This window comes from Engystomops pustulosus, chromosome 3 (assembly GCF_040894005.1).
Source record: "Engystomops pustulosus chromosome 3, aEngPut4.maternal, whole genome shotgun sequence".
In the NCBI taxonomy this organism is placed as follows: domain Eukaryota; kingdom Metazoa; phylum Chordata; class Amphibia; order Anura; family Leptodactylidae; genus Engystomops; species Engystomops pustulosus.
The window spans coordinates 236,110,146-236,137,457 of record NC_092413.1 but is presented as its reverse complement, the minus strand read 5'-3'; the positions used below and the strand labels follow the sequence as shown (position 1 = coordinate 236,137,457).

Genomic DNA, 27,312 nt, shown 5'->3' with positions numbered 1-27,312 from the left:
TACATGTGTGATATTACATGGGGGAGGGGGTGTATTACATGTGTGACATTACATGGGGGGAGGGGTGTATTACATGTGTGATATTACATGGGGGAGGGGTGTATTACATGTGTGATATTACATGGGGGAGGGGTGTATTACATGTGTGATATTACATGGGGGGAGGGGGGTGTATTACATGTGTGATATTACATGGGGGGAGGGGGTGTATTACATGTGTGATATTACATGGGGGGAGAGGGGGTGTATTACATGTGTGATATTACATGGGGGGAGAGGGGGTGTATTACATGTGTGATATTACATGGGGAGGGGGGTGTATTACATGTGTGATATTACATGGGGGGAGGGGGTGTATTACATGTGTGATATTACATGGGGGGAGGGGGTGTATTACATGTGTGATATTACATGGGTGGAGGGGTGTATTACATGTGTGATATTACATGGGGGGAGGGGGTGTATTACATGTGTGATATTACATGGGGGGAGGGGTGTATTACATGTGTGATATTACATGGGGGGAGGGGGTGTATTACATGTGTGATATTACATGGGGGGAGGGGGTGTATTACATGTGTGATATTACATGGGGGGAGGGGTGTATTACATGTGTGATATTATATTGGGGAGGGGGTGTATTACATGGGGGAGGGGTGTATTACATGTGTGATATTACATGGGGGGAGGGGGTGTATTACATGTGTGATATTACATGGGGGGAGGGGGGGTGTATTACATGTGTGATATTACATGGGGGGAGGGGGTGTATTACATGTGTGATATTACATGGGGGGAGGGGGGGTGTATTACATGTGTGATATTACATGTGGGAGGGGTGTATTACATGTGTGATATTACATGGGGGGAGGGGGTGTATTACATGTGTGATATTACATGGGGAGGGGTGAATTACATGTGTGATATTACATGGGGGGAGGGGTGTATTACATGTGTGATATTATATGGGGGAGGGGGTGTATTACATGGGGGAGGGGTGTATTACATGTGTGATATTACATGGGGGGAGGGGGTGTATTACATGTGTGATATTACATGGGGGGAGGGGGGTGTATTACATGTGTGATATTACATGGGGGGAGGGGGTGTATTACATGTGTGATATTACATGGGGGGAGGGGGTGTATTACATGTGTGATATTACATGGGGGGAGGGGGTGTATTACATGTGTGATATTACATGGGGGGAGGGGGTGTATTACATGTGTGATATTACATGGGGGGAGGGGTGTATTACATGTGTGATATTACATGGGGGAGGGGGATGTATTACATGTGTGATATTACATGGGGGGAGGGGGTGTATTACATGTGTGATATTACATGGGGGGAGGGGGGTGTATTACATGTGTGATATTACATGGGGGGAGGGGGTGTATTACATGTGTGATATTACATGGGGGAGGGGGATGTATTACATGTGTGATATTACATGGGGGAGGGGTGTATTACATGTGTGATATTACATGGGGGGAGGGGGGGTGTATTACATGTGTGATATTACATGGGGGAGGAGGTGTATTACATGTGTGATATTACATGGGGGAGGAGGTGTATTACATGTGTGATATTACATGGGGGAGGGGGTGTATTACATGTGTGATATTACATGGGGGGAGGGGGTGTATTACATGTGTGATATTACATGGGGGGAGGAGTGTATTACATGTGTGATATTACATGGGGGGAGGGGGTGTATTACATGTGTGATATTACATGGGGGAGGGGGTGTATTACATGTGTGATATTACATGGGGGGAGGAGGTGTATTACATGTGTGATATTACATGGGGGAGGGGTGTATTACATGTGTGATATTACATGGGGGAGGAGGTGTATTACATGTGTGATATTACATGGGGGAGGGGTGTATTACATGTGTGATATTACATGGGGGGAGGGGGTGTATTACATGTGTGATATTACATGGGGAGGGGTGAATTACATGTGTGATATTACATGGGGGGAGGGGGTGTATTACATGTGTGATATTATATGGGGGAGGGGGTGTATTACATGGGGGAGGGGTGTATTACATGTGTGATATTACATGGGGGGAGGGGGTGTATTACATGTGTGATATTACATGGGGGAGGGGGTGTATTACATGTGTGATATTACATGGGGGAGGGGGTGTATTACATGTGTGATATTACATGGGGGAGGAGGTGTATTACATGTGTGATATTACATGGGGGAGGGGGTGTATTACATGTGTGATATTACATGGGGGGAGGGGGGTATTACATGGGGGGAGGGGTGTATTACATGTGTGATATTACATGGGGGGAGGGGGGTGTATTACATGTGTGATATTACATGGGGGGAGGGGTGTATTACATGTGTGATATTACATGGGGGGAGGGGGTGTATTACATGTGTGATATTACATGGGGGAGGGGGTGTATTACATGTGTGATATTACATGGGGGGAGGGGGTGTATTACATGTGTGATATTACATGGGGGGAGGGGTGTATTACATGTGTGATATTATATGGGGGAGGGGGTGTATTACATGGGGGAGGGGTGTATTACATGTGTGATATTATATGGGGGAGGGGGTGTATTACATGGGGGGAGGGGATGTATTACATGTGTGATATTACATGGGGGAGGGGTGTATTACATGTGTGATATTACATGGGGGGAGGGGTGTATTACATGTGTGATATTACATGGGGGGAGGGGTATTACCTGTGTGGAAATCGATGGTCCTCAACATTTCTGACACATGATCCACGTTGACACAGAAGTGATCCATGTTCTCATATCCGGGGTCGGGTCGGTCTATGGTGGACACCTTGGACATATCTGTGATTCTGTGTAGACATTAGGGGGGGGTGAGATCTACCATTGTGTGTGTGTGTGGACTCACCAGAACATTACGTGGTCAGAAGACCAGGACACAATGCTGGACCATAGCCCACCAAGACACGAGGTGCCACAAGACAGGACACGGAAGAGGAGGAGACGTAACACAGCGGGGAGAGGAGGAGGAGGAGACGTAACACGGCGGGGAGAGGAGGAGACGTAACACGGCGGGGAGAGGAGGAGACGTAACACGGCGGGGAGAGGAGGAGACGTAACACAGCGGGGAGAGGAGGAGACGTAACACAGCGGGGAGAGGAGGAGACGTAACACGGCGGGGAGAGGAGGAGACGTAACACGGCGGGGAGAGGAGGAGACGTAACACAGCGGGGAGAGGAGGAGACGTAACACAGCGGGGAGAGGAGGAGACGTAACACAGCGGGGAGAGGAGGAGACGTAACACAGCGGGGAGAGGAGGAGGAGGAGACGTAACACAGCGGGGAGAGGAGACGTAACACAGCGCGGAGAGGAGGAGACGTAACACAGCGGGGAGAGGAGGAGACGTAACACAGCGGGGAGAGGAGGAGACGTAACACAGCGGGGAGAGGAGGAGGAGGAGACGTAACACAGCGGGGAGAGGAGGAGGAGGAGACGTAACACAGCGGGGAGAGGAGGAGGAGGAGACATAACACAGCGGGGAGAGGAGGAGGAGGAGACATAACACAGCGGGGAGAGGAGGAGGAGACGCTTTGGGCTGTAGCGTGGGCCGCTGTGATGGGGGAGACCGGCAGAAATGGGTCATTTGAGTGAGCAGCTGGGGCTACCACCTGCTGGGGAGTCTCGTGGGAGAACCTCATGTCTCCAGGACTTCTCCCGAGCTGCACCAATTCTCTGGAATGCCCTACCCCGGTCTATCAGACTAATACCCACCCTCCAATGCTTCAAACGTTCTCTTAAAACCCAGATATATCACACCCGCTAACTGCAGCAACTTTTTATTAACCAATAATTATTAACCTGTCTTTTATCCTGAAAATACTTCTCTGCAGTCACACTGACTTTTTCTATAACACGGCAGCATTTTTTTTTTTTTTGCATCCGCTTATAAAAATGGCTGGACCATTATACAATCTCTTATACCTCTTGTCACCCCCTCATCCTCATAGACTGTAAGCTCTTGTCACCCCCTCATCCTCATAGACTGTAAGCTCTTGTGTCCCCCTCATCCTCATAGACTGTAAGCTCTTGTGTCCACCCTCATCCTCATAGACTGTAAGCTCTTGTGTCCCCCTCATCCTCATAGACTGTAAGCTCTTGTGTCCACCCTCATCCTCATAGACTGTAAGCTCTTGTGTCCCCCCTCATCCTCATAGACTGTAAGCTCTTGTGTCCCCCTCATCCTCATAGACTATAAGCTCTTGTGTCCCCCCTCATCCTCATAGACTATAAGCTCTTGTGTCCTCCCTCATCCTCATAGACTGTAAGCTCTTGTGTCCCCCCTCATCCTCATATACTGTAAGCTTTTGTGTCCCCCCCTCATCCTCATAGACTGTAAGCTTTTGTGTCCCCCCCTCATCCTCCTAGACTGTAATCTCTTGTGTCACCCCCTCATCCTCATAGACTGTAAGCTCTTGTGTCCCCCACATCCTCATAGACTGTAAGCTCTTGTCACCCCCTCATCCTCATAGACTGTAAGCTTTTGTGTCCCCCTCATCCTCATAGACTGTAAGCTCTTGTGTCCTCCCTCATCCTCATAGACTGTAAGCTCTTGTGTCCCCCCTCATCCTCATAGACTGTAAGCTCTTGTGTCCACCCTCATCCTCATAGACTGTAAGCTCTTGTCACCCCCTCATCCTCATAGACTGTAAGCTCTTGTCACCCCCTCATCCTCATAGACTGTAAGCTCTTGTCACCCCCTCATCCTCATAGACTGTAAGCTCTTGTGTCCCCCCTCATCCTCATAGACTATAAGCTCTTGTGTCCCCCCCTCATCCTCATATACTGTAAGCTCTTGTCACCCCCTCATACTCATAGACTGTAAGCTCTTGTGTCCTCCCCTCATACTCATAGACTGTAAGCTCTTGTGTCAGCCCCTCATCCTCGTAGACTATAAGCTCTTGTGTCCCCCCTCATCCTCATAGACTGTAAGCTCTTGTGTCCCCCTCATCCTCATAGACTGTAAGCTCTTGTGTCCACCCTCATCCTCATAGACTGTAAGCTCTTGTCACCCCCTCATCCTCATAGACTGTAAGCTCTTGTCACCCCCTCATCCTCATAGACTGTAAGCTCTTGTCACCCCCTCATCCTCATAGACTGTAAGCTCTTGTCACCCCCTCATCCTCATAGACTGTAAGCTCTTGTGTCCCCCTTATCCTCATAGACTGTAAGCTCTTGTGTCCCCCCTCATCCTCATAGACTGTAAGCTCTTGTGTCACCCCCTCATCCTCATAGACTGTAAGCTCTTGTGTCACCCCCTCATCCTCGTAGACTGTAAGCTCTTGTGTCCCCCCTCATCCTCATAGACTGTAAACTCTTGTGTCCCCCTCATCCTCATAGACTGTAAGCTCTTGTGTCCACCCTCATAGACTGTAAGCTCTTGTCACCCCCTCATCCTCATAGACTGTAAGCTCTTGTCACCCCCTCATCCTCATAGACTGTAAGCTCTTGTCACCCCCTCATCCTCATAGACTGTAAGCTCTTGTGTCCCCCTTATCCTCATAGACTGTAAGCTCTTGTGTCCCCCCTCATCCTCATAGACTGTAAGCTCTTGTGTCCTCCCTCATCCTCATAGACTGTAAGCTCTTGTCACCCCCTCATCCTCATAGACTGTAAGCTCTTGTGTCCCCCTTATCCTCATAGACTGTAAGCTCTTGTCACCCCCTCATCCTCATAGACTGTAAGCTCTTGTGTCCCCCTTATCCTCATAGACTGTAAGCTCTTGTCACCCCCTCATCCTCATAGACTGTAAGCTCTTGTGTCCCCCCTCATCCTCATAGACTATAAGCTCTTGTGTCCCGCCCTCATCCTCATAGACTGTAAGCTCTTGTCACCCCCTCATCCTCATAGACTGTAAGCTCTTGTGTCCCCCTTATCCTCATAGACTGTAAGCTCTTGTGTCCCCCCTCATCCTCATAGACTGTAAGCTCTTGTCACCCCCTCATCCTCATAGACTGTAAGCTCTTGTGTCCCCCCTCATCCTCATAGACTGTAAGCTCTTGTGTCCCCCTCATCCTCATAGACTGTAAGCTCTTGTGTCCACCCTCATCCTCATAGACTGTAAGCTCTTGTCACCCCCTCATCCTCATAGACTGTAAGCTCTTGTCACCCCCTCATCCTCATAGACTGTAAGCTCTTGTCACCCCCTCATCCTCATAGACTGTAAGCTCTTGTCACCCCCTCATCCTCATAGACTGTAAGCTCTTGTGTCCCCCTTATCCTCATAGACTGTAAGCTCTTGTGTCCCCCCTCATCCTCATAGACTGTAAGCTCTTGTGTCCTCCCTCATCCTCATAGACTGTAAGCTCTTGTCACCCCCTCATCCTCATAGACTGTAAGCTCTTGTGTCCCCCTTATCCTCATAGACTGTAAGCTCTTGTCACCCCCTCATCCTCATAGACTGTAAGCTCTTGTGTCCCCCCTCATCCTCATAGACTGTAAGCTCTTGTGTCCCGCCCTCATCCTCATAGACTGTAAGCTCTTGTCACCCCCTCATCCTCATAGACTGTAAGCTCTTGTGTCCCCCTTATCCTCATAGACTGTAAGCTCTTGTGTCCCCCCTCATCCTCATAGACTGTAAGCTCTTGTCACCCCCTCATCCTCATAGACTGTAAGCTCTTGTGTCCCCCCTCATCCTCATAGACTGTAAGCTCTTGTGTCCCCCTCATCCTCATAGACTGTAAGCTCTTGTGTCCCCCCTCATCCTCATAGACTGTAAGCTCTTGTGTCCCCCCTCATCCTCATAGACTGTAAGCTCTTGTGTCCCCCCTCATCCTCATAGACTGTAAGCTCTTGTGTCCCTCCTCTCATCCTAATAGACTGTAAGCTCTTGTGTCCTCCCCTCATACTCATAGACTGTAAGCTCTTGTGTCCCCCCTCATCCTCATAGACTGTAAGCTCTGGTGTCCTCTCTCATCCTCATAGACTGTAAGCTCTTGTGTCCCCCCTCATCCTCATAGACTGTAAGCTCTTGTGTCCCCCCCTCATCCTCATAGACTGTAAGCTCTTGTGTCCTCCCCTCATCCTCATAGACTGTAAGCTCTTGTGTCACCCCCTCATCCTCATAGACTGTAAGCTCTTGTGTCCTCCCCTCATCCTCATAGACTGTAAGCTCTTGTGTCATCTCCTCATCCTCATAGACTGTAAGCTCTTGTGTCACCCCCTCATCCACATAGACTGTAAGCTCTTGTGTCACCCCCTCATCCTCATAGACTGTAAGCTCTTGTGTCACCCCCTCATCCTCATAGACTGTAAGCTCTTGTGTCCCCCACTCATCCTCATAGACTGTAAGCTCTTGTGTCCCCCCTCATCCTCATAGACTGTAAGCTCTTGTCACCCCCTCATCCTCATAGACTGTAAGCTCTTGTGTCACCCCCTCATCCTCATAGACTGTAAGCTCTTGTGTCCTCCCCTCATCCTCATAGACTGTAAGCTCTTGTGTCCCCTCTCATCCTCATAGACTGTAAGCTTTTGTGCCCCCCCTCATCCTCATAGACTGTAAGCTCTTGTGTCCCCCCTCATCCTCATAGACTGTAAGCTCTTGTGTCCTCCCCTCATCCTCATAGACTGTAAGCTCTTGTGTCATCTCCTCATCCTCATAGACTGTAAGCTCTTGTGTCACCCCCTCATCCACATAGACTGTAAGCTCTTGTGTCACCCCCTCATCCTCATAGACTGTAAGCTCTTGTGTCACCCCCTCATCCTCATAGACTGTAAGCTCTTGTGTCCCCCACTCATCCTCATAGACTGTAAGATCTTGTGTCCCCCCTCATCCTCATAGACTGTAAGCTCTTGTCACCCCCTCATCCTCATAGACTGTAAGCTCTTGTGTCACCCCCTCATCCTCATAGACTGTAAGCTCTTGTGTCCTCCCCTCATCCTCATAGACTGTAAGCTCTTGTGTCCCCTCTCATCCTCATAGACTGTAAGCTCTTGTGCCCCCCCTCATCCTCATAGACTGTAAGCTCTTGTGTCCTCCCTCATCCTCATAGACTGTAAGCTCTTGTGTCCTCCCCTCATCCTCATAGACTGTAAGCTCTTGTGTCCTCCCTCATCCTCATAGACTGTAAGCTCTTGTGTCCCCCCTCATGCTCATAGACTGTAAGCTCTTGTGTCACCCTCTCATCCTCATAGACTGTAAGCTCTTGTGTCACCCTCTCATCCTCATAGACTGTAAGCTCTTGTGTCACCCCCTCATCCTCATAGACTGTAAGCTCTTGTGTCACCCCCTCATCCTCATAGATTGTAAGCTCTTGTGTCACCCCCTCATCCTCATAGACTGTAAGCTCTTGTGTCACCCCCTCATCCTCATAGACTGTAAGCTCTTGTGTCCCCCCTCATCCTCATAGACTGTAAGCTCTTGTGTCCTCCCTCATCCTCATAGACTGTAAGCTCTTGTGTCCTCCCCTCATCCTCATAGACTGTAAGCTCTTGTGTCCTCCCCTCATCCTCATAGACTGTAAGCTCTTGTGTCACCCTCTCATCCTCATAGACTGTAAGCTCTTGTGTCACCCTCTCATCCTCATAGACTGTAAGCTCTTGTGTCACCCCCTCATCCTCATAGATTGTAAGCTCTTGTGTCACCCCCTCATCCTCATAGACTGTAAGCTCTTGTGTCACCCCCTCATCCTCATAGACTGTAAGCTCTTGTGTCCCCCCTCATCCTCATAGACTGTAAGCTCTTGTGTCACCCCCTCATCCTCATAGACTGTAAGCTCTTGTGTCCCCCTCATCCTCATAGACTGTAAGCTCTTGTGTCACCCCCTCATCCTCATAGACTGTAAGCTCTTGTGTCACCCCCTCATCCTCATAGACTGTAAGCTCTTGTGTCCCCCCTCATCCTCATAGACTGTAAGCTCTTGTGTCCTCCCCTCATCCTCATAGACTGTAAGCTCTTGTGTCCCCCCTCATCCTCATAGACTGTAAGCTCTTGTGTCATCCCTCATCCTCATAGACTGTAAGCTCTTGTGTCATCCCTCATCCTCATAGACTGTAAGCTCTTGTGTCACCCCCTCATCCTCATAGACTGTAAGCTCTTGTGTCCCCCCGCATCCTCATAGACTGTAAGCTCTTGTGTCACCCCCTCATCCTCATAGACTGTAAGCTCTTGTGTCCCCCTCATCCTCATAGACTGTAAGCTCTTGTGTCATCCCCTCATCCTCATAGCCTGTAAGCTCTTGTGTCCCCCCCTCATCCTCATAGACTGTAAGCTCTTGTGTCACCCTCTCATCCTCATAGACTGTAAGCTCTTGTGTCCCCCCCTCATCCTCATAGACTGTAAGCTCTTGTGTCCTCCCCTCATCCTCATAGACTGTAAGCTCTTGTGTCATCCCCTCATCCTCATAGCCTGTAAGCTCTTGTGTCCCCCCCTCATCCTCATAGACTGTAAGCTCTTGTGTCACCCTCTCATCCTCATAGACTGTAAGCTCTTGTGTCCCCCCCTCATCCTCATAGACTGTAAGCTCTTGTGTCCTCCCCTCATCCTCATAGACTGTAAGCTCTTGTGTCATCCCCTCATCCTCATAGCCTGTAAGCTCTTGTGTCACCCTCTCATCCTCATAGACTGTAAGCTCTTGTGTCCCCCCGCATCCTCATAGACTGTAAGCTCTTGTGTCACCCCCTCATCCTCATAGACTGTAAGCTCTTGTGTCCCCCTCATCCTCATAGACTGTAAGCTCTTGTGTCCTCCCCTCATCCTCATAGACTGTAAGCTCTTGTGTCCTCCCCTCATCCTCATAGACTGTAAGCTCTTGTGTCACCCCTCATCCCCATAGACTGTAAGCTCTTGTGTCCTCCCCTCATCCTCATAGACTGTAAGCTCTTGTGTCCTCCCTCATCCTCATAGACTGTAAACTCTTGTGTCCCCCCCTCATCCTCATAGCCTGTAAGCTCTTGTGTCATCCCCTCATCCTCATAGACTGTAAGCTCTTGTGTCCTCCCTCATCCTCATAGACTGTAAGCTCTTGTGTCACCCCTCATCCTCATAGACTGTAAGCTCTTGTGTCACCCCCTCATCCTCATAGACTGTAAGCTCTTGTGTCACCCCTCATCCTCATAGACTGTAAGCTCTTGTGTCACCCCCTCATCCTCATAGACTGTAAGCTCTTGTGTCACCCCCTCATCCTCATAGACTGTAAGCTCCTGTGATCAGGCCCCTCCCTCCTGTGACTGTTACTATGTAATGTATTATTATGTGTCCGCTATGATGTGTACTGCGCTATGGAATGTGATGGCGCTATACATTATATACAGATGATTATTATTGGCGGTGTCCTGGAGCGGTGCACATGTGACCTCCTGATGGAGCGCTCGCTCACACTCACTTCTTGATCAGTTCCTTTCCGTGCTGTAAGAAGAGAGAAGACAGGTGAGATGTCGCCTCCCAGTGGCCGCCTCCTGCTCCTGCGCGCACCGTCTCACCTGCAGAAAGTGCGCCATCTGCGGCTCCTCCATGGACTGGATGGCGCTCTCCACCAGTTTGGATGTGACCTCCAGGTGGTCCCCGTGCTGGCGGATCAGACCCCGCACGTGCTGCAGCTTCTCCTCCTGCTGGCGGGTGATGTTCTGCAGCAGCTCCTTCTTCCTCTCCTCCAGGATGTTGTATAAGGAGTCAAAGCGTTGGCTGAGGAGCTGCTTCTGCCGGCGGCTGTTGTCCTATAAGCGGGGGGGTCAGAGGTCACGCAGGCAGTGGGGGGCTGCTCTGGGGGGCCGGGGAGAGGAGCCACTTACCTCCACACTCTTACAGATCTCCTCCATCTGGCTGATGATGGCCTGGATGCGGTCATTGCCGGCCACCAGCATGGCGATGCCGTCACTGAGGTCACTCTGCGGAGACACAGAGACAATGCACTTGGGGTACACAGGGCGGACCCCCTCCCCCAGCACCCCCGAGCCCGGTCTGAGTAGATGGCGGCCGCCCGTTATATCCCTTGTATTCTGCATTGTGTCTCCACTTCTGCTGTTACACAGCCGGATGCCCACCCGGGGCCCCCAGCTGCTGTGTGAGAGGGGCCCAATTCTCAGCGGCCATGATCCAGTCTCCCATACACTGCACAGAATGGAGGAGAATCACTCACTGAAGGACATTGTAAAGCAATGGTCTGGACTCATTAGAATAAAGCACATGGGGTGAGATAGAAGCCCCCGTCTTATCTCCAGAGGCATCTGTGTCTGTGTCTACGCTGCTGCAGAATTATACAGGATGTAGTATTGGAAAACTGAGCTGCACTGATGGACCTGAAGCACTTGGGGTGAGATAGAAGCCCCAGTCTTATCTCCAGAGGCATCTGTGTCTGTCTCTACGCTGCCGCTCAGCAGAATTATAAGGGACATAGTATCGGAAAACTGAGCTGCACTGATGGACCTGAAGCACTTGGGGTGAGATAGAAGCCCCAGTCTTATCTCCAGAGGCATCTGTGTCTGTCTCTACGCTGCCACTCAGCAGAATTATAAGGGACATAGTATCGGAAAACTGAGCTGCACTGATGGACCTGAAGCACTTGGGGTGAGATAGAAACCTCCTCCAGCTGCTTGTGTCTCATCCTCGGGTCCGTCATATTCTCCTGTGTTAGATACTTGAGATTCCCTATTTATCTGATGCCCCATCTCTGCTTGCTGTCATATTTCTGACCCGCTCTGCTGCGTCACTGCCACCGGCTGGAATCTATCGCCTCTTACTGAAGTTTTAAATCCTTTTTATCTTTACGTGATCTCTAGAAACTTTCTCCAGGCTGCAGAACGACCTCCTCTAGGCTGCAGACCGTTCTATAGCTCCAGCGTCCTAGGACCACCCATCATAGGAGCCCCACTAACCTCCCCAATATCCAGTGCATCCCCTCTATCTCCCTCTACTAATGCACCCCCTGGAACGACCGCTCTGTGTGCAATAAACTTGAGTCCATTCCCAAACTGTTTCTTTCTAAGTCCTTTGACCTTCTGGACATCAGTGAAACCTGGATCCAGCAGGATGACTCTGCCTCCCCCGCTGCACTGGGCTATGATGGTTTGCACTTCTCTCAATCCTCCAGACCTGAGAATAGTCAGGGAGGAGGGGTGGGTACACTACTCTCTCCACGTTCCAGGTCTTTCCTCCTCCCCCTCTCTTACTTTCCCATTCTCTGAGGTCCTCACCCGCAGACTTTTCCTCCTTCTCTCTTCGGGTGGCTGTAGCACCGTCCTCCCGACTCACCCTACCAGTTCCTCAATCACTTTGCTTCTTGGTCGTGTGATATCCCAACACTCATCATGGGAGACGTAAACCTTCCTATGGCACCCCATCTCCTCCGTAAGCTCTTGTGTCCCCCCCTCATCCTCATAGACTGTAAGCTCTTTTGTCCTCCCCTCATCCTCATAGACTGTAAGCTCTTGTGTCCTCCTTTCATCCTCATAGACTGTAAGCTCTTGTGTCACCCCCTCATCCTCATAGACTGTAAGCTCTTGTGTCCCCCTCATCCTCATAGACTGTAAGCTCTTGTGTCACCCTCATCCTCATAGACTGTAAGCTCTTGTGTCCCCCTCATCCTCATAGACTGTAAGCTCTTGTCTCCCCCCTCATCCTCATAGACTGTAAGCTCTTGTGTCACCCCCTCATCCTCATAGACTGTAAGCTCTTGTGTCACCCCCTCATCCTCATAGACTGTAAGCTCTTGTGTCACCCCCCTCATCCTCATAGACTGTAAGCTCTTGTGTCACCCCCTCATCCTCATAGACTGTAAGCTCGTGTCACCCCCTCATCCTTATAGACTGTAAGCTCTTGTGTCCTCCCCTCATCCTCATAGACTGTAAGCTCTTGTGTCCCACTCTGGGGGTCCCTGTGGTCCCGGTACCTTGTGTCTCTTGTAGACGCTGGAGAGTGGGGCCACCTCACAGTCCTTGTGCGCTCCAAACACCTTACACATGGAGCAGGTCGGGGTCTCGCACGTCAGGCAGTAGATGTTGATCTTCTCATCCTCGTGCTCCTCACACATCAAGTGCTGCTCGGATTTAGTATTTAGAGGCCTGAAAGAGAAAGACATCTATAGGACGTATATACCCCACCACTAGGGGGAGATCACTACATACACATTATACACCACCACTAGGAGGAGCTCACTACATACACATTATACACCACCACTAGGGGGAGATCACTACATACACATTATACACCACCACTAGGAGGAGATCACTACATACAGATTATACACCACCACTAGGGGGAGATCACTACATACACATTATACACCACCACTAGGAGGAGATCACTACATACACATTATACACCACCACTAGGGGGAGATCACTACATACAGATTATACACCACCACTAGGAGGAGATCACTACATACACATTATACACCACCACTAGGAGGAGATCACTACATACACATTATACACCACCACTAGGAGGAGATCACTACATACACATTATACACCACCACTAGGGGGAGATCACTACATACACATTATACACCACCACTAGGGGGAGCTCACTACATACACATTATACACCACCACTAGGAGGAGATCACTACATACACATTATACACCACCACTAGGAGGAGATCACTACATACAGATTATACACCACCACTAGGGGGAGCTCACTACATACAGATTATACACCACCACTAGGGGGAGATCACTACATACACATTATACACCACCACTAGGAGGAGATCACTACATACAGATTATACACCACCACTAGGGGGAGCTCACTACATACAGATTATACACCACCACTAGGGGGAGATCACTACATACACATTATACACCACCACTAGGGGGAGATCACTACATACACATTATACACCACCACTAGGGGGAGATCACTACATACACATTATACACCACCACTAGGAGGAGATCACTACATACACATTATACACCACCACTAGGGGGAGATCACTACATACACATTATACACCACCACTAGGGGGAGATCACTACATACACATTATACACCACCACTAGGGGGAGATCACTACATACAGATTATACACCACCACTAGGGGGAGATCACTACATACACATTATACACCGCCACTAGGGAGAGATCACTACATACACATTATACACCGCCACTAGGGGGAGATCACTACATACACATTATACACCGCCACTAGGAGGAGATCACTACATACACATTATACACCACCACTAGGGGGAGATCACTACATACACATTATACACCACCACTAGGGGGAGATCACTACATACACATTATACACCACCACTAGGAGGAGATCACTACATACACATTATACACCACCACTAGGGGGAGATCACTACATACACATTATACACCACCACTAGGGGGAGATCACTACATACACATTATACACCACCACTAGGGGGAGATCACTACATACAGATTATACACCACCACTAGGGGGAGATCACTACATACACATTATACACCGCCACTAGGGAGAGATCACTACATACACATTATACACCACCACTAGGGGGAGATCACTACATACACATTATACACCACCACTAGGAGGAGATCACTACATACACATTATACACCACCACTAGGAGGAGATCACTACATACACATTATACACCACCACTAGGGGGAGATCACTACATACACATTATACACCACCACTAGGAGGAGATCACTACATACACATTATACACCACCACTAGGGGGAGATCACTACATACACATTATACACCACCACTAGGGGGAGATCACTACATACACATTATACACCACCACTAGGGGGAGATCACTACATACAGATTATACACCACCACTAGGGGGAGATCACTACATACACATTATACACCGCCACTAGGGAGAGATCACTACATACACATTATACACCGCCACTAGGGGGAGATCACTACATACACATTATACACCGCCACTAGGAGGAGATCACTACATACACATTATACACCGCCACTAGGGGGAGATCACTACATACACATTATACACCACCACTAGGGGGAGATCACTACATACACATTATACACCACCACTAGGAGGAGATCACTACATACACATTATACACCACCACTAGGGGGAGATCACTACATACACATTATACACCACCACTAGGGGGAGATCACTACATACACATTATACACCACCACTAGGGGGAGATCACTACATACAGATTATACACCACCACTAGGGGGAGATCACTACATACACATTATACACCGCCACTAGGGAGAGATCACTACATACACATTATACACCACCACTAGGGGGAGATCACTACATACACATTATACACCACCACTAGGAGGAGATCACTACATACACATTATACACCACCACTAGGAGGAGATCACTACATACACATTATACAACACCACTAGGGGGAGATCACTACATACACATTATACACCACCACTAGAGGGAGATCACTACATACACATTATACACCACCACTAGGGGGAGATCACTACATACACATTATACCCCACCACTAGGGGGAGATCACTACATACAGATTATACACCACCACTAGGGGGAGATCACTACATACACATTATACATCACCACTAGGGGGAGATCACTACATACACATTATACACCACCACTAGGAGGAGATCACTACATACAGATTATACACCACCACTAGGGGGAGATCACTACATACACATTATACACCACCACTAGGAGGAGATCACTACATACACATTATACATCACCACTAGGGGGAGATCACTACATAGACATTATACACCACCACTAGGAGGAGATCACTACATACACATTATACACCACCACTAGGAGGAGATCACTACATACACATTATACATCACCACTAGGGGGAGATCACTACATAGACATTATACACCACCACTAGGAGGAGCTCACTACATACACATTATACACCACCACTAGGGGGAGATCACTACATACACATTATACACCACCACTAGGGGGAGATCACTACATACACATTATACACCACCACTAGGAGGAGATCACTACATACAGATTATACACCACCACTAGGGGGAGATCACTACATACACATTATACACCACCACTAGGGGGAGAGCACTACATACAGATTATACACCACCACTAGGGGGAGATCACTACATACACATTATTCACCACCACTAGGGGGAGATCACTACATACACATTATACACCACCACTAGGGGGAGATCACTACATACATATTATACACCACCACTAGGGGGAGATCACTACATACAGATTATACATCACCACTAGGAGGAGCTCACTACATACAGATTATACACCACCACTAGGAGGAGCTCACTACATACACATTATACACCACCACTAGGAGGAGATCACTACATACACATTATACACCACCACTAGGAGGAGATCACTACATACACATTATACACCACCACTAGGGGGAGATAACTACATACACATTATACACCACCAGTAGGGGGAGATCACTACATACACATTATACACCACCACTAGGGGGAGATCACTACATACACATTATACACCACCACTAGGGGGAGATCACTACATACACATTATACACCACCACTAGGGGGAGATCACTACATACACATTATACACCACCACTAGGAGGAGATCACTACATACACATTATACACCACCACTAGGGGGAGCTCACTACATACACATTATACACCACCACTAGGGGGAGATCACTACATACAGATTATACACCACCACTAGGAGGAGATCACTACATACACATTATACCCCACCACTAGGAGGAGATCACTACATACACATTATACCCCACCACTAGGAGGAGATCACTACATACAGATTATACACCACCACTAGGAGGAGATCACTACATACACATTATACCCCACCACTAGGAGGAGATCACTACATACACATTATACACCACCACTAGGGGGAGATCACTACATACACATTATACACCACCACTAGGGGGAGATCACTACATACAGATTATACACCACCACTAGGGGGAGATCACTACATACAGATTATACACCACCACTAGGGGGAGATCACTACATACAGATTATACACCACCACTAGGGGGAGATCACTACATACACATTATACACCACCACTAGGGGGAGATCACTACATACACATTATACACCACCACTAGGAGGAGATCACTACATACACATTATACACCACCACTAGGAGGAGATCACTACATACACATTATACACCACCACTAGGAGGAGATCACTACATACACATTATACACCACCACTAGGGGGAGATCACTACATACACATTATACACCACCACTAGGGGGAGATCACTACATACACATTATACACCACCACTAGGGGGAGATCACTACATACACATTATACACCACCACTAGGAGGAGATCACTACATACAGATTATACACCACCACTAGGGGGAGATCACTACATACACATTATACACCACCACTAGGGGGAGATCACTACATACACATTATACACCACCACTAGGGGGAGATCAATACATACACATTATACACCACCACTAGGGGGAGATCAATACATACACATTATACACCACCACTAGGGGGAGATCACTACATACAGATTATACACCACCACTAGGAGGAGATCACTACATACAGATTATACACCACCACTAGGAGGAGATCACTACATACAGATTATACACCACCACTAAGGGGAGATCACTACATACACATTATACACCACCACTAGGGGGAGATCACTACATACACATTATACACCACCACTAGGGGGAGATCAATACATACACATTATACACCACCACTAGGGGGAGATCACTACATACAGATTATACACCACCACTAGGAGGAGATCACTACATACAGATTATACACCACCACTAGGAGGAGATCACTACATACAGATTATACACCACCACTAAGGGGAGATCACTACATACACATTATACACCACCACTAGGGGGAGATCACTACATACACATTATACACCACCACTAGGGGGAGATCAATACATACACATTATACACCACCACTAGGGGGAGATCACTACATACAGATTATACACCACCACTAGGAGGAGATCACTACATACAGATTATACACCACCACTAGGAGGAGATCACTACATACAGATTATACACCACCACTAAGGGGAGATCACTACATACACATTATACACCACCACTAGGGGGAGATCACTACATACACATTATACACCACCACTAGGGGGAGATCACTACATACACATTATACACCACCACTAGGGGGAGATCACTACATACACATTATACACCACCACTAGGGGGAGATCACTACATACACATTATACACCACCACTAGGGGGAGATCAATACATACAGATTATACACCACCACTAGGGGGAGATCACTACATACACATTATACACCACCACTAGGGGGAGATCACTACATACACATTATACACCACCACTAGGGGGAGATCACTACATACACATTATACACCACCACTAGGAGGAGATCACTACATACACATTATACACCACCACTAGGAGGAGATCACTACATACACATTATACACCACCACTAGGGGGAGATCACTACATACAGATTATACACCACCACTAGGGGGAGATCACTACATACAGATAATACACCACCACTAGGAGGAGATCACTACATACACATTATACACCACCACTAGGGGGAGATCACTACATACAGATTATACACCACCACTAGGGGGAGATCAATACATACACATTATACACCACCACTAGGGGGAGATCACTACATACAGATTATACACCACCACTAGGAGGAGATCACTACATACACATTATACACCACCACTAGGAAGAGATCACTACATACACATTATACACCACCACTAGGAGGAGATCACTACATACACATTATACACCACCACTAGGAGGAGATCACTACATACACATTATACACCACCACTAGGGGGAGAGCACTACATACAGATTATACACCACCACTAGGGGGAGATCACTACATACACATTATTCACCACCACTGGGAGCCTCCAGCACACAGTTACACTGCCATTTTTTACATGTTCCCTCCTTGTACTTACCTGGAGGACTCTTGTTTGTAGATATCTATGATATTTTCCACCAGTAGATTGCGTTGTAGTCCATACACCCCGTGTCTGTCCAGGACAACCTCATGCCGGCAGGACGGGCAGCGGAAACGTCCTCCCGAGGATACGGTGCTGGAGCCACGCGACTGCCAGAGGGGGTTGGAGGCCTAATGAGGTGATAAGGGGCATCAGGAGTCTGGGGGCAGGAGCTCCAGTATTCCCATCTGCTCCAGCCTAGTAAGGCTGCTCCATGAGATAAGGGGGTCACCTGATGTGTAGGATGCAGCCCCCCAACCAACACCACGGCTGGGGGGTGGGATTATCTTCTGAATAATATTTCATCCATAATCCCCACCGCCCTCCTTATCAGATAACGGCCGACAGTAACTACACAACTACCATCACCCCCTACACCGTCACTACACACCTCCCACCACCCCCCTACACCATCACTACACAACTCCCACCACCCCCCTACACAACTCCCAGCACCCACCTATACCATCACTACACAACTCCCACCCCCCCCTACACCATCACTACACAACTCCCAAACCCCCCTTACACCATCACTACACAACTCCCACCACCCCCCTACACCATCACTACACAACTCCCACCACCACCCTACACCATCACTACACAACTCCCACCACCCCCCTTCACCATCACTACACAACTCCCACCACCCACCTATACCATCACTACACAACTCCCACCACCCCCTACACCATCACTACACAACTCCCACCACCCACCTACACCATCACTACACAACTCCCAAACCCCCCTTACACCATCACTACACAACTCCCACCACCCACCTATACCATCACTACACAACTCCCACCACCCCCTACACCATCACTACACAACTCCCAAACCCCCCTTACACCATCACTACACAACTCCCACCACCCCCCTACACCATCACTACACAACTCCCACCACCACCCTACACCATCACTACACAACTCCCACCACCCCCCTTCACCATCACTACACAACTCCCACCACCCCCCTACACCATCACTACACAACTCCCAGCACCCACCTATACCATCACTACACAACTCCCACCACCCCCCTACACCATCACTACACAACTCCCACCACCCCCCTACACCATCACTACACAACTCCCAGCACCCACCTATACCATCACTACACAACTCCCACCCCCCCCTACACCATCACTACACAACTCCCACCCCCCCCTACACCATCACTACACAACTCCCACCCCCCCCTACACCATCACTACACAACTCCCACCACCCACCTACACCATCACTACACAACTCCCACCACCCCCCTACACCTTCACTACACAACTCCCACCACCCCCTACACCATCACTACACAACTCCCCCCCCCTACACAACTCCCACCACCCACCTACACCATCACTACACAACTCCGACCACCCTACACCATCACTACACAACTCCCACCACCCCACTACACCATCACTACACAACTCCCACCCCCCACCTGCACCATCACTACACAACTCCCACCCCCCTTACGCCATCACTACACAACTCCCAACAACCGCCACTACACAACTCCCACCACCTCCCTACACCATCACTACACAACTCCCACCAACCCCCTACACCATCACTACACAACTCCCACCAACCCCCCCTACACCATCACTACACAACTCCCACCAACCCCCCCCTACACCATCACTACACAACTCCCACCAACCCCCTACACCATCACTACACAACTCCCACCACCCCCTACACCATCACTACACAACTCCCACCACCCCCCCTACACCATCACTACACAACTCCCACCACCCCCTACACCATCACTACACATCTCCCACCACCCCCCCTACACCATCACTACACAACTCCGACCACCCCCTACACCATCACTTCACAACTCCCACCAACCCCCCCTACACCATCACTACACAACTCCCACCAACCCCCTACACCATCACTACACAACTCCCACCACCCCCTACACCATCACTTCACAACTCCGACCACCCCCCCTACACCATCACTACACAACTCCCACCACCCCCTACACCATCACTACACAACTCCCTCCCACTACCCCTACACCATCACTACACAAGTCCCACCATCCCCTACACCATTACTACACAACTCCCACCACCCCCCACACCATCACTACACAACTCCCACCACCCCCCCCACCATCACTACACAACTCCCCCCCCCCCGCACCATCACTACACAACTCCCACCACCCTCCTGCACCATCACTACACAACTCCCACCACCCCCTACACCATCACTACACAACTCCCACCACCACCCTACACCATCACTACACAACTCCCACCACCCCCCTTCACCATCACTACACAACTCCCACCACCCCCCTACACCATCACTACACAACTCCCAGCACCCACCTATACCATCACTACACAACTCCCACCACCCCCCTACACCATCACTACACAACTCCCACCACCCCCCTACACCATCACTACACAACTCCCAGCACCCACCTATACCATCACTACACAACTCCCACCCCCCCCTACACCATCACTACACAACTCCCACCCCCCCCTACACCATCACTACACAACTCCCACCACCCACCTACACCATCACTACACAACTCCCACCACCCCCCTACACCTTCACTACACAACTCCCACCACCCCCTACACCATCACTACACAACTCCCCCCCCTACACAACTCCCACCACCCACCTACACCATCACTACACAACTCCGACCACCCTACACCATCACTACACAACTCCCACCACCCCACTACACCATCACTACACAACTCCCACCCCCCACCTGCACCATCACTACACAACTCCCACCCCCCTTACGCCATCACTACACAACTCCCAACAACCGCCACTACACAACTCCCACCACCTCCCTACACCATCACTACACAACTCCCACCAACCCCCTACACCATCACTACACAACTCCCACCAACCCCCCCTACACCATCACTACACAACTCCCACCAACCCCCCCCTACACCATCACTACACAACTCCCACCAACCCCCTACACCATCACTACACAACTCCCACCACCCCCTACACCATCACTACACAACTCCCACCACCCCCCCTACACCATCACTACACAACTCCCACCACCCCCTACACCATCACTACACATCTCCCACCACCCCCCCTACACCATCACTACACAACTCCGACCACCCCCTACACCATCACTTCACAACTCCCACCAACCCCCCCTACACCATCACTACACAACTCCCACCAACCCCCTACACCATCACTACACAACTCCCACCACCCCCTACACCATCACTTCACAACTCCGACCACCCCCCCTACACCATCACTACACAACTCCCTCCCACTACCCCTACACCATCACTACACAAGTCCCACCATCCCCTACACCATTACTACACAACTCCCACCACCCCCCACACCATCACTACACAACTCCCACCACCCCCCCCACCATCACTACACAACTCCCCCCCCCCCCCCGCACCATCACTACACAACTCCCACCACCCTCCTGCACCATCACTACACAACTCCCACCACCCCCTACACCATCACTACACAACTACCACCACCCCCTACACCATCACTACACAACTACCACCACCCCCCCACACCATCACTACACAACTCCCAGCACCCCCCCTACACCATCACTACACAACTACCACCACCCCCTACACCATCACTACACAACTCCCACCACCCCCTACACCATCACTACACAACTCCCACCACCCCCTATACCATCACTACACAACTCCCACCACCCCCTACACCATCACTACACAACTCCCAACACCCCCTACACCATCAGTGCCCAATACTCCCACCACCCTACAAATGACCCCACAGCCGGTCAATCCTCCCACCTGCCCCTCGCCATCTCTCCACACACACTCGATGCTGTTATGACTTCTGTCGTCTTCTTGGATTCCAGGTCCTCCATGCAGGAGCTAATATGTGTGAAGGTCCTGTGCAGGTGAGATCGGGATTGGAGGCTTCCCCTTTTGTCCTCCCCTTGTCTCGGACCATGTTGTCTTCTTGGCATCTTGGGATGTGGTGATGGAGCCTCCTCAATGGCCTCTCTGCCTCAGGGGATCCCCAGTGTTACATGTAATCTGCAGGGACCCCACTAGTGACAGAGGGCGACCAGCATGGTGGTGGACAAGCCTGATCCCCGAGAAGAGGAACTGGGGTATGATGGGGATCAAGCTTGGTAGTACAGTACAGTCTACGGAGGAGGAGGGGAGCAGTGCAGGCCATGTAGTGTAACACAGTCTACAGAGGAGGAGGCGGGCAGTACAGGCCGTGTAATGTAACACAGTCTATGGAGGAGGAGGGGAGCAGTACAGGCCGTGTAATGTAACACAGTCTATAGAGGAGGGGAGCAGTACAGGCCATGTAATGTAACACAGTCTATGGAGGAGGAGGAGGAGGAGGGGAGCAGTGCAGGCCATGTAGTGTAACACAGTCTACAGTGGAGGAGGAGGGGAGCAGTGCAGGCCGTGTAGTGTAACACAGTCTATGGAGGAGGAGGGGAGCAGTACAGGCCGTGTAGTGTAACACAGTCTACGGAGGAGGAGGCGAGCAGTACAGGCCGTGTAATGTAACACAGTCTATGGAGGAGGAGGGGAGCAGTACAGGCCGTGTAATGTAACACAGTCTATGGAGGAGGAGGGGAGCAGTACAGGCCGTGTAATGTAACACAGTCTATGGAGGAGGAGGGGAGCAGTACAGGCCATGTAATGTAACACAGTCTATGGAGGAGGAGGAGGGGAGCAGTGCAGGCCATGTAGTGTAACACAGTCTACAGTGGAGGAGGAGGGGGGGGAGCAGTGCAGGCCGTGTAGTGTAACACAGTCTACGGAGGAGGAGGGGAGCAGTACAGGCCATGTAATGTAACACAGTCTATGGAGGAGGAGGAGGGGAGCAGTGCAGGCCGTGTAGTGTAACACAGTCTACGGAGGAGGAGGAGGGGAGCAGTGCAGGCCGTGTAGTGTAACACAGTCTATGGAGGAGGAGGAGGAGGAGGGGAGCAGTGCAGGCCGTGTAGTGTAACACAGTCTATGGAGGAGGAGGGGAGCAGTGCAGGCCGTGTAGTGTAACACAGTCTATGGAGGAGGAGGGGAGCAGTACAGGCCGTGTAGTGTAACACAGTCTATGGAGGAGGAGGCGAGCAGTACAGGCCGTGTAATGTAACACAGTCTATGGAGGAGGAGGGGAGCAGTACAGGCCGTGTAATGTAACACAGTCTATGGAGGAGGAGGGGAGCAGTACAGGCCGTGTAATGTAACACAGTCTATGGAGGAGGAGGGGAGCAGTACAGGCCATGTAATGTAACACAGTCTATGGAGGAGGAGGAGGGGAGCAGTGCAGGCCATGTAGTGTAACACAGTCTACAGTGGAGGAGGAGGGGGGGGAGCAGTGCAGGCCGTGTAGTGTAACACAGTCTACGGAGGAGGAGGGGAGCAGTACAGGCCATGTAATGTAACACAGTCTATGGAGGAGGAGGAGGGGAGCAGTGCAGGCCGTGTAGTGTAACACAGTCTACGGAGGAGGAGGAGGGGAGCAGTGCAGGCCGTGTAGTGTAACACAGTCTATGGAGGAGGAGGAGGAGGGGAGCAGTGCAGGCCGTGTAGTGTAACACAGTCTATGGAGGAGGAGGGGAGCAGTACAGGCCGTGTAGTGTAACACAGTCTATGGAGGAGGAGGGGAGCAGTACAGGCCGTGTAATGTAACACAGTCTATGGAGGAGGAGGGGAGCAGTGCAGGCCGTGTAGTGTAACACAGTCTATGGAGGAGGAGGAGGGGAGCAGTGCAGGCCGTGTAGTGTAACACAGTCTATGGAGGAGGAGGGGAGCAGTGCAGGCCGTGTAGTGTAACACAGTCTACGGAGGAGGAGGGGAGCAGTACAGGCCATGTAATGTAACACAGTCTATGGAGGAGGAGGAGGGGAGCAGTACAGGCCGTGTAATGTAACACAGTCTATGGAGGAGGAGGGGAGCAGTGCAGGTCGTGTAGTGTAACACAGTCTATGGAGGAGGAGGGGGGAGCAGTGCAGGCCTTGTAGTGTAACACAGTCTACAGAGGAGGGAAGCAATGCACAGTACTACTTCTCTTGTATATATGGACAGTGCACAGTACTACTTCTCCTGTATATATGGACAGTGCACAGTACTACTTCTCCTGTATATATACAGTGCACAGTACTACTTCTCCTGTATATATACAGTGCACAGTACTATTTCTCCTGTATATATACAGTGCACAGTACTACTTCTCCTGTATATATGGGCAGTGCACAGTACTACTTCTCCTGTATATATGGGCAGTGCACAGTACTACTTCTCCTGTATATATGCAGTGCACAGTACTACTTCTCCTGTATATATGCAGTGCACAGTACTACTTCTCCTGTATATATGCAGTGCACAGTACTACTTCTCCTGTATATATGCAGTGCACAGTACTACTTCTCCTGTATATATGCAGTGCACAGTACTACTTCTCCTGTATATATACAGTGCACAGTACTACTTCTCCTGTATATATACAGTGCACAGTACTACTTCTCCTGTATATATACAGTGCACAGTACTACTTCTCCTGTATATATACAGTGCACAGTACTACTTCTCCTGTATATATACAGTACACAGTACTACTTCTCCTGTATATATGGACAGTGCACAGTACTACTTCTCCTGTATATATGGACAGTGCACAGTACTACTTCTCCTGTATATATACAGTGCACAGTACTACTTCTCCTGTATATATACAGTACACAGTAATACCTCTCCTGTATATATGGACAGTGCACAGTACTACTTCTTCTGTATATATGGACAGTGCACAGTACTACTTCTCCTGTATATATGGACAGTGCACAGTACTACTTCTCCTGTATATATGGACAGTGCACAGTACTACTTCTCCTGTATATGGGCAGTGCACAGTACTACTTCTTCTGTATATATGGGCAGTGCACAGTACTACTTCTCCTGTGTATATATATACACTATATACAGTGCACAGTATAAACTATGACAGAAAGGTGATTTGTGGCCTGTGAACGTGGCATGGTTGTTGGTGCCAGAAGGGCTGGTCTGAGTATTTCAGAAACTGCTGATCTACTGGGATTTTCACGCACAACCATCTCTAGGGTTTACAGAGAATGGTCCGAAAAAGAAAAAACATCCAGTGAGCGGCAGTCCTGTGGGCGGAAATGCCTTGTTGATGCCAGAGGTCAGAGGAGAATGGGCAGACTGGTTCGAGCTGATAGAAAGGCAACAGTGACTCAAATGGAATCATCTCAGACTGTTTTCTTGAACATGAAAATGAGGTCACTGGACACAAATGGCTCCACAGTCACCAGATCTCAATCCAATAGAGCATCTTTGGGATGTGGTGGAACGGGAGATTCGCATCATGGATGTGCAGCCGACAAATCTGCGGCAACTGTGTGATACCATCATGTCAATATGGAGCAAAATCTCTGAGGAGCTTCCAGCACCTTGTTGTATCTATGCCACGAAGAATTGAGGCAGTTCTGAAGGCAAAAGGGGGTCCAACCCATTACTAGCATGGTGTACCTAATAAAGTGGCCGGTGAGTGTATATATAACTCAGACCCTCCATGCCCCTTATCAATTTTGTGGCTCTTCTCAGTTTATTATCTCCACGTCCAGCCGCAGCCCCTCTAGTCACACTACAAGCTGCAGACATTAGGCTATGCCTATATATTAGAAGGCCGCAGACATATAAGGAGCCTCTTGTATCTATGTAAATATCTCGGCACCATGACCCTCACACAACACACGTGCCCGTACCTGGAAGATGTCGTTGGCACACTTGCGGCACAGGTTGTGTTGGCACGGCAGGATCACCACAGGCTTGGTAAACATCTCCAAGCAGATGGGGCAGATGAGCTGTTTCTCCAGGTTGTCCATAGTCTGAGTGTCCCCCCCCAAAGTCTTAAATCCTACGGCAAAATTCATGGTCCCCAGCAGCACAGACACAATACAGACGCTGACTGCACGGGACCTCCGCGTCCACTGGAGACCTCTACATGCTCTAACTATAGAGGTCCTTATCATACACTGGGGGGGGGGACCCTGTTAACCCCTTTCTTTCCAGGGAAATAAGATAACCCAGACCTCACATCCATTGCGGGTATGAAGGACCGGCCACACAGCGTTAATAATCGGCGTCAGGAGGGGGATGAGGAATTCCAGGAGTATTTTTAG

The 27,312-nt window shown here is 49.7% G+C and overlaps 1 protein-coding gene across 1 annotated transcript in view; it reads right to left on the bottom strand.

Annotated features, from left to right (window-relative positions):
• TRIM54 (tripartite motif containing 54) overlaps window positions 1-27,178 on the bottom strand; it is a 39,830-nt gene extending 12,652 nt beyond the window's left edge. Inside the window, exons 1-7 of the mRNA XM_072144070.1 lie at window positions 26,896-27,178; window positions 19,036-19,208; window positions 12,872-13,043; window positions 10,776-10,871; window positions 10,467-10,700; window positions 10,370-10,392; window positions 2,718-2,842 (exon numbers count right to left, since the gene is read on the bottom strand). Coding sequence (XP_072000171.1) covers window positions 2,718-2,842; window positions 10,370-10,392; window positions 10,467-10,700; window positions 10,776-10,871; window positions 12,872-13,043; window positions 19,036-19,208; window positions 26,896-27,162 — 1,090 coding nt within the window. The 5' untranslated portion in view covers window positions 27,163-27,178. The remainder of the gene's footprint in view (window positions 1-2,717; window positions 2,843-10,369; window positions 10,393-10,466; window positions 10,701-10,775; window positions 10,872-12,871; window positions 13,044-19,035; window positions 19,209-26,895) is intronic.
• Window positions 27,179-27,312: the final 134 nt, after the last annotated feature.